A 13,450-nucleotide genomic window follows, 5' to 3' on the forward strand; every position below is an offset into this window, starting at 1 on the left:
CACTTTTTTGCAGACACCTCTATCACTGATGGATAAATAGCACTACAGGTAAAAGGGAAAACATGTTTTTGATTTTGGGGTGTACTGTCCCTTTAAATACAGGACAGAAAGCAATAAAAAGTAATGAAACAGTCATGATGTGGGAAGACATTTGCACTCATTATTCCAACACAGTCATCACTGCAGATGCTTCAGGTTGTGCGATTTTATTAAGTGCCACATGAAATGAACATTATAGTGTATCTCTGAGTACTGTTGTAACTGGACAAGTGTAGTATCATCACCAATTCTTTTCACACTAAATGTCCTGTGCATACATTATGCTTTTTAAATGATCTATGTTAAAGAATACAGTTCAATCACAAAAAAACATCAAAAATATTTGTATATTGTATGAATCTATAGTCCCTCATAAGCAACAAAACAGCAAAACAAGTCAGCATATATGTATTTTTGTCATTATTTCTACTCATAAATTCTGCTTACAAAAGAAATATAGAAAAACTCCAGGGCTTTTGGCCTGACTCTAGCGTAAAATCACGCTATTCACATACTCCTTTCCATCTGTAACAACTTGGACCCTCCTTCTTCTCTCTCTCTCTCTCTCTCATGCACACACACAGTCACACACACACACGCTCAGATGCAAGGAAGGCATGCAGCAGCCATCACACTTCTACATGTGAAAGCATGCACCCATACACACACCCCTCATACACACAGCACTGTCTGTGTACAGAATGGCATGCAGTGTAGGTGAGATTTTGGTCCCTTTTTTTTGTCAGCAGGAGATTCAGATGATGGTCCAGATCCTCAGAGAGTCAGAGAGTCAGTCCTGGTGAGTTTGTCTAAAGCGTTGGTGTTATGTAAATCTGGCCTTAGTACAACGTGATGTGGCTCGAGTCCACGGCAGCTGTGCATCATTAGAGCTAAGAATAACCTAAAGAGACTGTGGAGGCCGGGCCATAGGAGAAACAAAGCCCCAATTCTCATACAATTATAAGAAAGGCAAAAAAGTGAATCATAATATTGCAAAGTATGGTTAAATGTGAGCAGAAAAGAATTTCCTGTGCCCTATCGTTGACTGGTGTCCACCTCCACGCCCCATCCCAAAGTCTATAACTGAGTTAGATGAGGTGGAGCTCCAGGCAGGCAAGCAGCACTCCAAGTCCAGAGTGGTGAACTCACTGGCGAGGGGACACGGTGGCTCGCTGGGAATTAACTAGGCCTTGGTGCCTCTCTTTGGCATGCTTCTCACAGTACATCACATCTCTAAACCAAAAGTGACCTCTCATCTTGAGGCTAAGGCCGCAGTCTGCGCAGGTGTAGCACTCCGCGTGGCGGTAGTGGTCGTCCGTGATGCGCACAGCCACTGTGCTGTGGAGAGACGAAACCAGTCAGACTTCAGACAAACCACCTGACAACAACGGGGTGAAGTGATTTTCCTCATTTACAATGCAAATCAACACAAGAGCTGCAAAGGCCAGCACAGATAAACATCATAGCTTCATTTGCGTCCAAAAGAAAAAGAGACACTGCAGCAAAAATATCACCATGTTCATTTCATACTGATTAGAACTTTTATCTGCCATTATTTGTAAGAGGCTATGTATTTACTAAAACAAATTTACTGATTTATACATTATGAACTAATTTCTATTTAAATTCCAAAGACTGATCCGACAGGTGCTCTTTTGTGGGATTGATGAAAGTACTAAAGCACAAAATCCAGAAAGTTTTGCTTAATATTAAATGACACAGACAACCATGGGAGAAAATAATATAGATGTCATGTCTTCTGGTTAATTAATTTTTAATGAGGCAATGGTTAAATTTGACTAATAAAACTTCTAGAATTATTTCATGGACAGAGTGCCTTGTTATTTTTTCTTCATCGTTATTTGCATCACTTAATATTAAGCAAGAATTCCTGTACTTTGGATTTAAAGGAGCAATATGCAGCTGGTCTGTGTGCAAAAATCAGTACAGCAATTCAAATAGCAAGTTGGAGCCATGGACTGTGCATTAAACAGGTTGAAATCCTGTTTTAATGATTTCTTATGACTCATAAACAGACACTTACTCATTCAGCATAAAAAATTGGCATTCATTTTAAATCATGGCTGCAGGTTTGTTGTCAGAGAAGTGAGTACTCCAACTTTCCTTGATCTGATGACACATTATGGTAATTTTATGATTTATTACAGTAAATTTATTACAGATTTCTATGTAAATTCAGTAATTTGATTTAACAGTCAACCTAATAACTGGTTTTTACTTTGGACACATTCCAAAAAAATAATAATACAGCCACAAACTCACTTAATATCACCCTCTACATGTGGACCATCTTTTACTGCGGGGCGAATTATGTCTAAATATTCACACACATCTACTGTATGTTATTCCAGTGAACGTGTAACTGCAGATGACAGTAGACTTACACAATGCTGGTGCCACACTTCTCACAGGTGTGGTATTTTTGGACTCCTGCTACTGATGTGGTTGGTTTGGGCACGTTGGGCGAGAGTTTCCCCGGGAACTGCCGGGCCGCCTCTGGAGTCAAACACAAACACACATGTGAACACAGCTGCTCACAGGGATGTTCTGACAGGCGCGAGTCCGTCCGTTCATCAAATCAACACTCTGTTTGTCTTCACTGGCCTCTGTCAGCGTAGCTTGTTTGTGTTTCCCCACTCGTCATCACTACCTCAGCACCCACAGGACACGCTTCATGAACTGGGTTTGCACACATTGGTCATTATCATGTCATGAAAGAATGCTATTACTACCTGGATTTATTTGAACCGCCATCTGTCAAAGCTGAGGGGAGGAAAAGAGGAGGACAGATGCATTCCATGATCTACCGATCACAATGTAAACTGCTCACAGGAGAGTTTCTCTCCATATCCTCCACAGGTGAGCACCATATGGAAGTCCAAGTTATGATTCAGTAACACACAGTAATGCTTGTTCTGCAGGATACGGACAAGAATTCCAGTGATCCATTTTCTAAGTCTGATATAAATTGTTTTCTCTCCTCTGTCTGAGACTTAAAGGGATAGGTCGGATTTTTTGAAGTGGGGTTTTAGCACTCGGTGTTGCAGGTTTTATTGCATTTCACAATAAAAGCCTTGATAAGAAATTACAGGTTTTTTCTCCACTGAAAGCCAAAAGCTTTCTGGGCATCCCTACTGAACACAACATCATTTATTGCTTTTTACATAAAAATTATGATTTTAATTCACATTAGAAGAATGTGTGCGAATTTTCATGCATTGATGAACACTTGTTTCTCCTTTTAACCGTGTACATTTGTTTTTTAGTGCAGAGTGCTTCTGACCTTTCTCGTCAGCCTCCAGGACCTCTTGCAGCATTTTAAAGGTGTTGGACTGACGCGGCGCCGTGCGAGACTCCTTATTCTCCTGGATCATCTTGTACACCTCTGAGTCCCTGTCGAACCTCTGCATGTTAAAGTCAGAGCTCGAACTGCTGTAGAAGGAAAAAAATAAAAATGCGTCACAGGTCACAGGTTATCACATTCATTAAAATCATACGCTGAGCGGTAGTGTTCAGTAGAAAGTAGGTTTATGAAAAACTTGAGTCTGGTTTAACTAAATCCAGAGGAAATGAAGGAAGGAGCAATAGCTGGCTTGGAGACTTTGACCTTCTAACATAAAGTCTAGATTGCACAGCACCACAGGCAAGAGGCCAGGCGGCGTCCAATCACATATGCTCAACAGGACCCCATCATATCTCCTTACCAGAAGCACTGTTTCTATTAGACAGGGTTACTACACTTTTTCCAGAAATCTCAGACTAGATAAAGATAATTCCTTCACTTCTTTAGATTTTCTGAATAGAATAGAGGCCCAGAGGTCTAGAAACACAAATAAGAACCCTGATTAGAAAGTCCTATCCTTGACAGAAGGCATGATAAAAATAACGACCTTTGTACTTTGGACTGATAGTCTATTAAACCTTCAACAAACAAGAAGAAAACACTTCTTCTAATGTTGCATCCTGTGGGCGTTTCCAGACAATCAGAGCACAGGAGAGGGTGGGTGGAGGGGTGGGGGTGGGGGTGGGGGGTGGTGGTAGGTTTCACCTTCTGTAAGTACACGCTGTCAAATCATTAAGAAATTAGAAGAAAGAACAGTGGCTCACTTTACAAGCAAATTCTTTACCCCTGGTGTGGTGGAAAAGCGGTTACTTTTTACTGCTTCTTCCATACTTAATGTGTGTGGTTGAATACCAAACCCTCCCTCCCTACCCCTACTGAAGAAGCTCATGCATTAAAGGGACAGTTCAGACTTTTAAATGGGGCTGTTTGAGGTACCTATCAATATTCAGTGTATTGACGAGTTTGGAGTTTGGAGAAGCAGCAGGAGCATTTGTGCATGAAGCTAAGCAATGTACTGCTGTGGACAGGGTCAGCAAAAAAGATGTGTTTTAGCATCTTAAAAAAGGCCCACCTAAAAAAAACATTATCACTTTCAGTGTATGCTATATTTAGAATTTTTTCACCACTTTACCATACCGTCAGACGGCCTTCATAGACTCAGAGACGCCAAATACCCCTCTCTCCAAACTGACCAGCCTCCATTGGCAGAAAACAGTAATTTTACCTCGCAGGACATGGGAGTGCTGCACAAAGGTACCTTATACAATCAACTCTGACTCACTGGATGCTAACTGCAGCTATAAGGCTGCCATCATTTGCTTGCAGCATCCGCTATCTATATTTGCAAAGCCCGGGTAAACAACAACAGTGACAACCTCTGAGCTGCAACCTACACACTGAAAATGGCAAAACAAGCCAGCTGCTGTTTCCCTTTCTTTTGCCAGGATTTAGATATTTTAATGCCAGAGCTAAAGTATTCCACCAAAACAAGTCTCACCCCAGGCGCCATTATGCAGCGAAACTTAGCTTAGCTTCACCAAAGATGAGTGTGATTGGTTTAGAGAAATACAAACATGGCAGGGCATTTTTCCTCTACAGAATAAAGTGTATGCATGGAAAGAGGTCTGGCTATATGAGACTACATACAACCCCACTTTAAAAATCCAAACTATGCCTTTAAAAGCTGGATGAAGTGTTGGTGAGTAAAAAGAAACACAAAAGCCACACAGTGAGTTCTCGTGTCAGTGTATTTGTCTGCAGGGAGCTGCTGAGTGTTTGCTGTCAGCAGGAACCGGCTGGTCGGGTACACCAGTCAGGCCAGGTGTGGTTTGATGAGTACCACCTGCCAACTTGTCAGCCTTTGTTCGTTCAGTTAACCTGACTGACTGTCCCACCTGTTGTCACACACAAGAAATACACAAAAATATTTGCTTCAACTGACACCAGTGTTGTGAAGAATCTGCTCAGAGACCTAAACTTCAATCATGTAAACTGGTTGTTACTGTGTTTTAACATATACATGTAAACCTTTTACCGTCACTGAGGCAATGAGGCATGTATTTAGTTATATTGTTGTATAAGGACAAAATTACAATGCACGAGCAGTAGGACATTGACAGATTTCCAATGACAGTGTTTGCCTGTACTCCTGCACACTGGAGCTGAAATAAAACAATCATTTTGAGATTAAAGGGACATCTCAGATGGTTTAAAGTGGGCATGCTCCCAGTTTAGAGTTTCTGTCAATGGAGTCTGCAGTGAAGATATTCTAAGCATAGCGTGCACTTAGACTGATATTGATTTTTGCTGCTTTATGCTGCTTATCCAAGCTGGGTGTGTGGCAACTGCACTCTAATGTAGGTAAAACACTGACAGTGGATAAATATCTCATACAATCACACTCCATACCTTTAAAATTGTAAGCTATAGTTTGGGGTAAACAGTCCAGGTATTGCTGAGCTTTCTTTAGATGATTCCCCAATTTACTGGGAAGATAAGTAATGTGACAAATTGACATAAACTCATGTCAAGCTGTGCTGCATATTTGGTGGATTTGGTGTTAAACCCTTTGTAGTCAATGGTCTTTATTAACCACAGACATCAGCAAATACTTGGTATCTTCCCTGGTGATGTTCTGCCAAGTCTGCACTGCAGCAATTTTCACTTTGTGCTTGTTTCAGGCTTTTGCCTTCAGTCTGTGAAACACATGCTCAGTTGGATTGAGGTCAGGTGACGGACTTGGCCAGGCAAGAACATTTATCTGTTTGGCCAGAAAAAAAAACTCAGAGGATGATTTTCCAGATCATTGTCCTGCTGCACTGTCCGAAAAAGAGCTTTTGAGTTTCAAAGACCCTTAAAGCTGAAAGTGGAACTATAAAGGCGCAATATGTAGCAATTGTGCATGCATGAATGAATACTGCAGTCCAAATAGTGAGCTGAAGCCATAGACTGTATATTAAATAGCTTAAAATCCAATTTCATCTACAATTTATGGTTGAAGTGAGTTGTTTCACACCATCACCTCCTCCCCAAAAACATGTAGTAGGTCAGTCAGGCTGCAGGAGCACAAGACGAGTGCTACACTGTAAACTGATCAGCTGGTTTAAGTGTCAATTGCCTGTCGATGCAAAGTTGAGCCTGTTATCCAGAAAACAAAAGCCCACTGCTCTGCAAATACACTCTCTGGACGCTTTGAGTTTAGGGGCTCCCCTAAACTACCTGCCAGACTCCATTAACATTTTGCCAATTAACTGTTATAAACATCTACGCCTGTTACAAGATTATTTCTGATTTCTCACAACTTGTAAACAGACGCTTACTCATTCAGTGAACATTTGGCATTAATTTTAACTCTAATTAATGTGAAACAGGCAACAGAAATAGTTATTCTGTCCCAGAATAAAAATCTCAAACAGGAACACCACAGCTGTACGTGTTGTCAGAGAAGTGAATATTTCAATTTATCTTCGCTGATAGCATACTGTGGTTATTTTATGATAAATTGCAGCAGATATATTACAGATTTCTTCTTGAACATCATAGTCATGGTTTTATTTTAATTCCAATATACAAAAGAACAAAGACAAAACCTTAAAAACGGTGTTACAGTATGGACCTCTCTGTAACATTTCTTCATTGTATTGCATATGAAGCTACATCTTATAAGTTCATAGGGGTTTTTCAAACATGGCTGTGTGTGTGTGTGTGTGTTTTTACATGTATGTTGTTCCTGGATTTCAGCTTTAGGCTTCCCACTAGATGAACATGGCTAAAACAGGAGATAACAAGCAGACAAGACAACAAATATGCGACCAAAGCAAACGCTAAGACCCTTTCCTCTGCATCACCGAACATGGTTCAAATTGAAAACAGACCACTAACAGAACACCCTCCAAGTTCTCTAGACATGCTCAGCTCCACCCTCAGTCCGTTTCCCCGTTTTTCGCTTTGCTCACCATCCCTTCTGAAATTGCAATCTCAAAACAAATGGAAAGTCGAGGTCAAATAGGAGGAAAACTAATAACAGAAGTGAGGGTGAGAGGGAACAGCGTGCATCTGAACAAGCAGCTGAGAGCACGGATCTGCAGTGGCAGCACATTTTACAAAGTATCAGAGTAGTTTTTCATCTGGGAATTTTGATTTTGCATGATCTCACATCTATACAATGATGTATGTGTTGCTGGTTTCCATACCCAGACATGGCACACAGGAACAATGATAAGGATCTAGTCATAGCACATGCCTGTAGCCAAAACATACAAGATCACAAGGCTAAATTCCAATCACATTGCTTAAACTGGCTCACTTGAGGCACAGCACCTAAACCAACAGAAATCCAAATTAAAAAATGACAAGACTCACCTCAGAGAGAAAGAACAAAGAAAAGGAGCTCAGCTATTCTGTCCAGTAACTGTCCCTGTGTCTCAAACACTTCTGCAGCAACTCAGAACATATGAGAGAAAAAAAAAACAATATTAAACACACACGCACGCAGATGCCGAACGCACACCTCTATCTAAACCAGACGAGACAGAAAAACAAGAGCCTGACTGAAAGGTGTGCCTCTGGGCTCAAACTCATTGGCCATGCGACATGAAGGGGAGGGTAAATGGGTGTCACTGGGGCTGCGATTGGCCGGGGAGGAGCAGGGAAAGGCTTGGTGTGCAGGCTGGGGGCTCCAGACTGGGGGCCAATCAAGGGGGTGGAAGTCAAATCATACTTTTTTGGGGAATATGGGGTGTTTGGATACGACTGCAGTTGCTGACACGTCATATCACTCGCCGTGGTTACCCAGGAGGGAACTGGGGCCAAAGTCAACCGTCCAGCACTGTGAAAACACACGCACGCACACACACACACACCAGGCTCTCCAGCTGAGAGAATGGACACAAAGGATCATGTGAGAGACTCAGAGAAGATTTTCACTGCTGCTGCCGGGACAAAAAAACATCGGTGAGTCTGAGTGAATCCAAAAAATGTTCAGAGGGCAGCACCTGCACGCTATGACCTGAGTCAAGTTACAGCTACATCACCTCATCAGAGGGGGCGAAGCAGGAAAAAGCAAACAGCAGTGCAGGTGGTGGACACAATATAGTGTTTCCCAAAGGCTGACAATTCATTTGTAGCTGTCGACTCAGAGTGCAGCTGCAAGCAGCTCTCAGCTGCAACACAGCCGTGAATTCACACGCTGACTAACACTGCATGAATGCACTGGTTTGACAAACTTTTCAGTCCATTTGCACTTTCAATTCCCTTTCCACAAAGAGGAAACCATAATTACAAATATACAAAGGAATGTTTTTAGCAGATACTGGCTGCCCAGATAAATCCAAAAAATGGAAAAAAAAATGGCAGTACTGCTTGTTCTGTCATGATAACTACTTTTGTCAGAAGATTCTGTATATTGTCCCAAAAATAACTGCAAAAAATTGCCATTTTAGCAACATTTTTTCACTGATATAATGATAATATAATAGCATAATGTTGCAAATGCACCTTTTCGAATAGAAATGAACTTTTGATTCTTAAGAATATTGTAGAGTAGTGTAATGGACAGGCTTAAAACTGCAACGTCATAACAACTGATACAACCTTTTGTATACCAACACAATATCTCTGAAGTGAAGACACCTTTTCCAGTTGTTGAAACAGTGTCAGAGTTGATCTTATGGAAGACTGCACTTCCATAAAACCATTCAGTGTGATAAAACTACAGCCTTAAACATGAACATAAAGTTGAATCAGCACCTCTTTGTCACAACTTCATATAACATTTTTACACAAAGGTAGTTATTACTGTTAGAACTAGACTGCACTGACAGATAGTCTTGTTTTTCTCCTGCACGTATTAAAAAACTAAGCTTTTCAGGACAAAGTAATGATGTCTTTGGCTTGAATCTGTGGGTGTAAGCTTTACTGTCCTATAGATGGCGCTGAATGACTGCTTGAACAGTAACACAGTTGCATTAGATAGGAAACCATCCTGCTACAGTTTTTAAAAATCTTCAGTCTAAGTCATGGTTTTCATTGTGATAGGGAAACCCTATTTGCTGTAAAAATGCAGATGAAAGGATATTGATTCAAATTTTGGGCCTACTCAGTAGTGAGTTGATTTTAAAATCAACGAGATTACATAGTGTAATGCATACTTATTTAAAAGTAAAATTAAAGGTTTGAAAAAACACTCATAAGTACTTTTACAAGTACAACTTCATTCAAACTTAACAGAAAACAAGGCTCCATGTGGAAACACCCAATTTACCCTTTAAGATGATTTATTGGCATTTATGATGTAAGAGTAGTCTTTACCTGCGACGAGGGGACATGGGTGCGTCCCGATCGATGGGGCTATGGGGTGAGTAGCGTCCTGGTGGGGTCGGGGTTCTGCTGGGCACAGAGTTATTTCTGTAGTCTGATGGGGAGAACTCCTGCATGACAAAGAGTAAAGAAACAGCAAAAGCGAGAGTGAGTGAATGAGTAAACATGAAAGTCAAACTTCCTGAAGCGACTGAAACCAACTTTACAGTTCAGAGTTGACGGATCTATTGAAAGAGACAGCGTGCAAGTGCTCAGACCATGATGCAATGTTACTGTGAAAGAGTCACAGAAAGAGCTGTGTTTAGTGCAGCACAGACAGGAATTCAGCAGCAGTATTTCTGTACTGGCACTGAACAAATGATGCTTTCTCTTTTCAAGAAACTCTAAAACTAAGGACTGTAGTCTGACACACCATCATGTAGGACATATCCAGTCAAGATCACATTATTACCATCATTAATATTATTAAATGGTAGGTAAAATAAGTGTGATAGATACTACAGATAACCCATAGGGACGTTCTGCAATTCCTGCCTTTGTATTTTGTGCTAACGCAGATGAGTAACTATGAATATTTTAACAGATTTGCATTTCCCAATACTGTCACATGACTGTGTTGAAGAAATGTTGTTTTGACCAACAGATGGAGGCCTATCCAAAGACAGCAAATCTAGATTATGTAATCTTGATCTTGTGGTATCTGGATCAGAGGGATTCTATCTGAAAATTCTTTGAAAAAACAAAACAAAACCTACAAGGCAAGTTTTATCTGGGATAGCAAAAAAGGATTACAAAATCTGGATAATTCTGATCTACATTAAGGGTTTGGAAATGCTAACCCTAACCCTGAAGGTCATTCTTTCTGCTTCATCATCATCACATTTGACTGAGACCTGTAGTATTTTAGTTTCGAGTACAGAATAAACAATATACACTTTGTCATTGTTTTATTGTATTTGGTGCCCTGTGCTCGCTCTCAAGTCAAGTTTCTATTGCATGAGTCACGCCCAACATTCCTCTGCAGCGGGCCGATCAGTCCCAACAATCACAGCGACCCACATCAACATTTTTTATCTTGATTACCATTTATATCACAGAGCTGTACTTCAGCCCCTCAGCTGATAAATGATAGATTGTGTGGCAACAGATGTTTGGCACCGACTCCAGTGCTGGTCTGATGGGAAAGACAGAGCCAGCATGTACTTCAATGGCTTCCAGATGCAGGACAAATCTCACAATTACTCATGGTAGTTATAAACAGTGTCCTTCGTCATGGAATTGGAGAAGACATTCCACACGGCAAGAATCTCATTCAGCAAAATCGAGCACTTACTGTACAAACAATAGTGTCATTCAGGAAGGAAACTGTAAGCAGTTAAGTGAATATTTGACTTCTGACAGAAGAGGGCGCCACACACCTACAATACACAAGAAACTCATGAACTAAAGGTCTCAGCTGATGTACCAATTCCGTTTTTTATTGCAGATGAAAGCAAAGGCAGCAGCACATCATGACAGGAATAGGTTGATTTATTTATGTTTAATTATGTCATGAGAACAGGAGTGATCAACTAGTAAAACGGACCTCAGGCACATGTTCACACTAAACACTCCGCACACCTGGATCAAGTCTGCACAGCACATAACTCAAGCCAGACACTTTTACTGTCAGGAATCCCAACAAACTAATTGTTTTTAACCACAATACTGTCTGGCATCTAACCACCGATCCACCTGTGATACTGACCACTTCACTTACTGATAACAGAAAGCAGACTCAACATAAAAAGCATATTCTGCAGCAATATTCAAATCAGGGTTGCAGATTTTGTGCATTTTACTTAAAGCTACTTCAACCCCAATTCCATAAAAGTTGGGATGCTGTGTAAAACGTAAATAAAAAGACAATGCAATGATTTTCAAATACTTTCCAACTTGTATTCAATTGAATACAGGAGATTGACAAGCTATTTAATATTCAAACTAATAAATTGTATTGCTTTTTGTAAATATTTGATGCCTGCAACATGTTTTCAAAAAAAAAAGTTGGGAAGGAACAACAAAAGACTGAAATTTGTGGAATGCTTAAAAAACTGTTTGGAACATTCAACAGGTAAACAGGTTAATTTTATTTTTTGCTGACCATTTTGACCAGAACTCCCTGGCAGAAGAGAGATTATATTTCAATGGGACCTTCCTGGTTAAATAAAGGATAAATAGATAAATGTAGATTAAAGGCTTTTCTTTTTTTAAGAGCAAGTTTCTAAACAGTTTCACAACTTCCAGTTTGCCGGGGAAACAAAGCTATTACTTTATTTTAGGTCTGTGCACCGTCCAGGAAAACTTAGAGAGAGAATCAAGCAGCCCACAGACAACTTGAGAGCTCAGCTTTCACAAGAAAACTCTGAGTTTTTCTCCCTCAGCTCTCCGTCACCAGCTGGCATCAGTGATACACAGGCACCATCCCAGGGAGAAACGTCTCCACCCGGCTCTTTGAACCAGTGCACGTCTGAGGCTCGAGTTGGAGCTGATGCCGGAGGTCGATGCTGACACAGTGGCACTGATGGAGTCAAAGATTTGTGTGTCCGATGCCAGCACCCGCTTCCAATTCAGCAACTCTTTGAACAATGTCTCTGTTCTCAATTGAGTCCAATTTTCCTCTTCTTTTTCCTTAGTGAGTGGGCAGATTAGCAGTGCGTGCCAGGAAGCCTTTACCAGAAACGATCATTGGGACGATTCCTCCCAGGATAAACCTGGTATAATAACTGCAGGCTCATAAGATCACATATTCCATATCATCAGAGCAGAAGAATAGAGACATGCATGTCCTCTCCTGCTGTGAACCAATCTCAAGGGCATATACCTGTTAGACGTACGCTTTAGGGATTCTTTCAGGAAAACCTCTTGAAGCCACACAGTATGTGCATATGAGTCCACACTAATGCAAACCAATCCTATGTTATATAAGTGTCTGGCTACCGAATGCTCTCCAACAGCAAAAGAATTATGGATAAAATCGCGGCTCTGATCTACGAGCCTCAAGAGGAATGCAATGAAGTAAAGAAAAACAAAAGGAAGAGGGAGAAAGAGGAAAAAAACAAGCGCTCCGCTGTGACGGCGAGTATGCAGCTGTGATTGAGCTTGACCTTAGAAAGTTCAAAAAAACTTTGCCTGCACCACCAGAGCAACTCTCCCATCACAATCATCCATTCTGCTGTCTCCAATGCCAGCCTTTTATAGCAGTAACCATGGCACGGCTGGCAGTAGCCTTACATTACATTCATGTGCTCCTTGGATGGTCCCATTTCCTGACTTGACTTGCTGTTCTTTTGACTTTGGTGTGTTCACGAGCTTTTAAGTCATAATGTGCAAACAACATAGATGCTGCACCTGTACATTTCCAGTAAACCACAAAAATATCTGACTTGTTATCAGGGTTAATGCTAATAGATAATGTTCTAAGATGTTCTTTTTGCAGATTTTTCAGCAGCATTTAACACAGTCAGACCCCATATTATGGTGGAGTTAGGAACCAATAGTGACACTATCAGATTGACTGGGCTGAGTTCTTCTGACAGAGTACAGTGTGTCAGAATAAACGGTGCAGTGTTTTCTCCTATTATTACTCAACACTGGAGCCCAACAAGGGAAGACTGTTCCCCCAGTCTTATTTACTCTCCTCACAAATGAATGTTGAAGCAACACATCTGATCATGTTACTATTAAATT

General features: G+C 40.8%; 1 protein-coding gene across 2 annotated transcripts in view; it reads right to left on the minus strand.

Moving 5' to 3' along the window:
* Positions 1 to 741: 741 nt before the first annotated feature.
* The window catches only part of pdlim2 (PDZ and LIM domain 2 (mystique)), a 56,164-nt gene continuing 43,455 nt past the window's right edge, over positions 742 to 13,450 (minus strand). For both annotated transcript variants that reach the window (XM_084728049.1, XM_084728050.1), the window contains exons 7-10: positions 9,713 to 9,831; positions 3,344 to 3,492; positions 2,445 to 2,556; positions 742 to 1,377 (exon numbers count right to left, since the gene is read on the minus strand). In XM_084728049.1, the coding sequence (XP_084584175.1) occupies positions 1,185 to 1,377; positions 2,445 to 2,556; positions 3,344 to 3,492; positions 9,713 to 9,831 (573 nt within the window). In that variant the 3' untranslated portion in view covers positions 742 to 1,184. The remainder of the gene's footprint in view (positions 1,378 to 2,444; positions 2,557 to 3,343; positions 3,493 to 9,712; positions 9,832 to 13,450) is intronic.

The sequence above is a fragment of the Lutjanus erythropterus genome, chromosome 10, assembly GCF_056507025.1.
Source record: "Lutjanus erythropterus isolate fLutEry1 chromosome 10, fLutEry1.hap2, whole genome shotgun sequence".
Lineage (NCBI taxonomy): Eukaryota > Metazoa > Chordata > Actinopteri > Lutjaniformes > Lutjanidae > Lutjanus > Lutjanus erythropterus.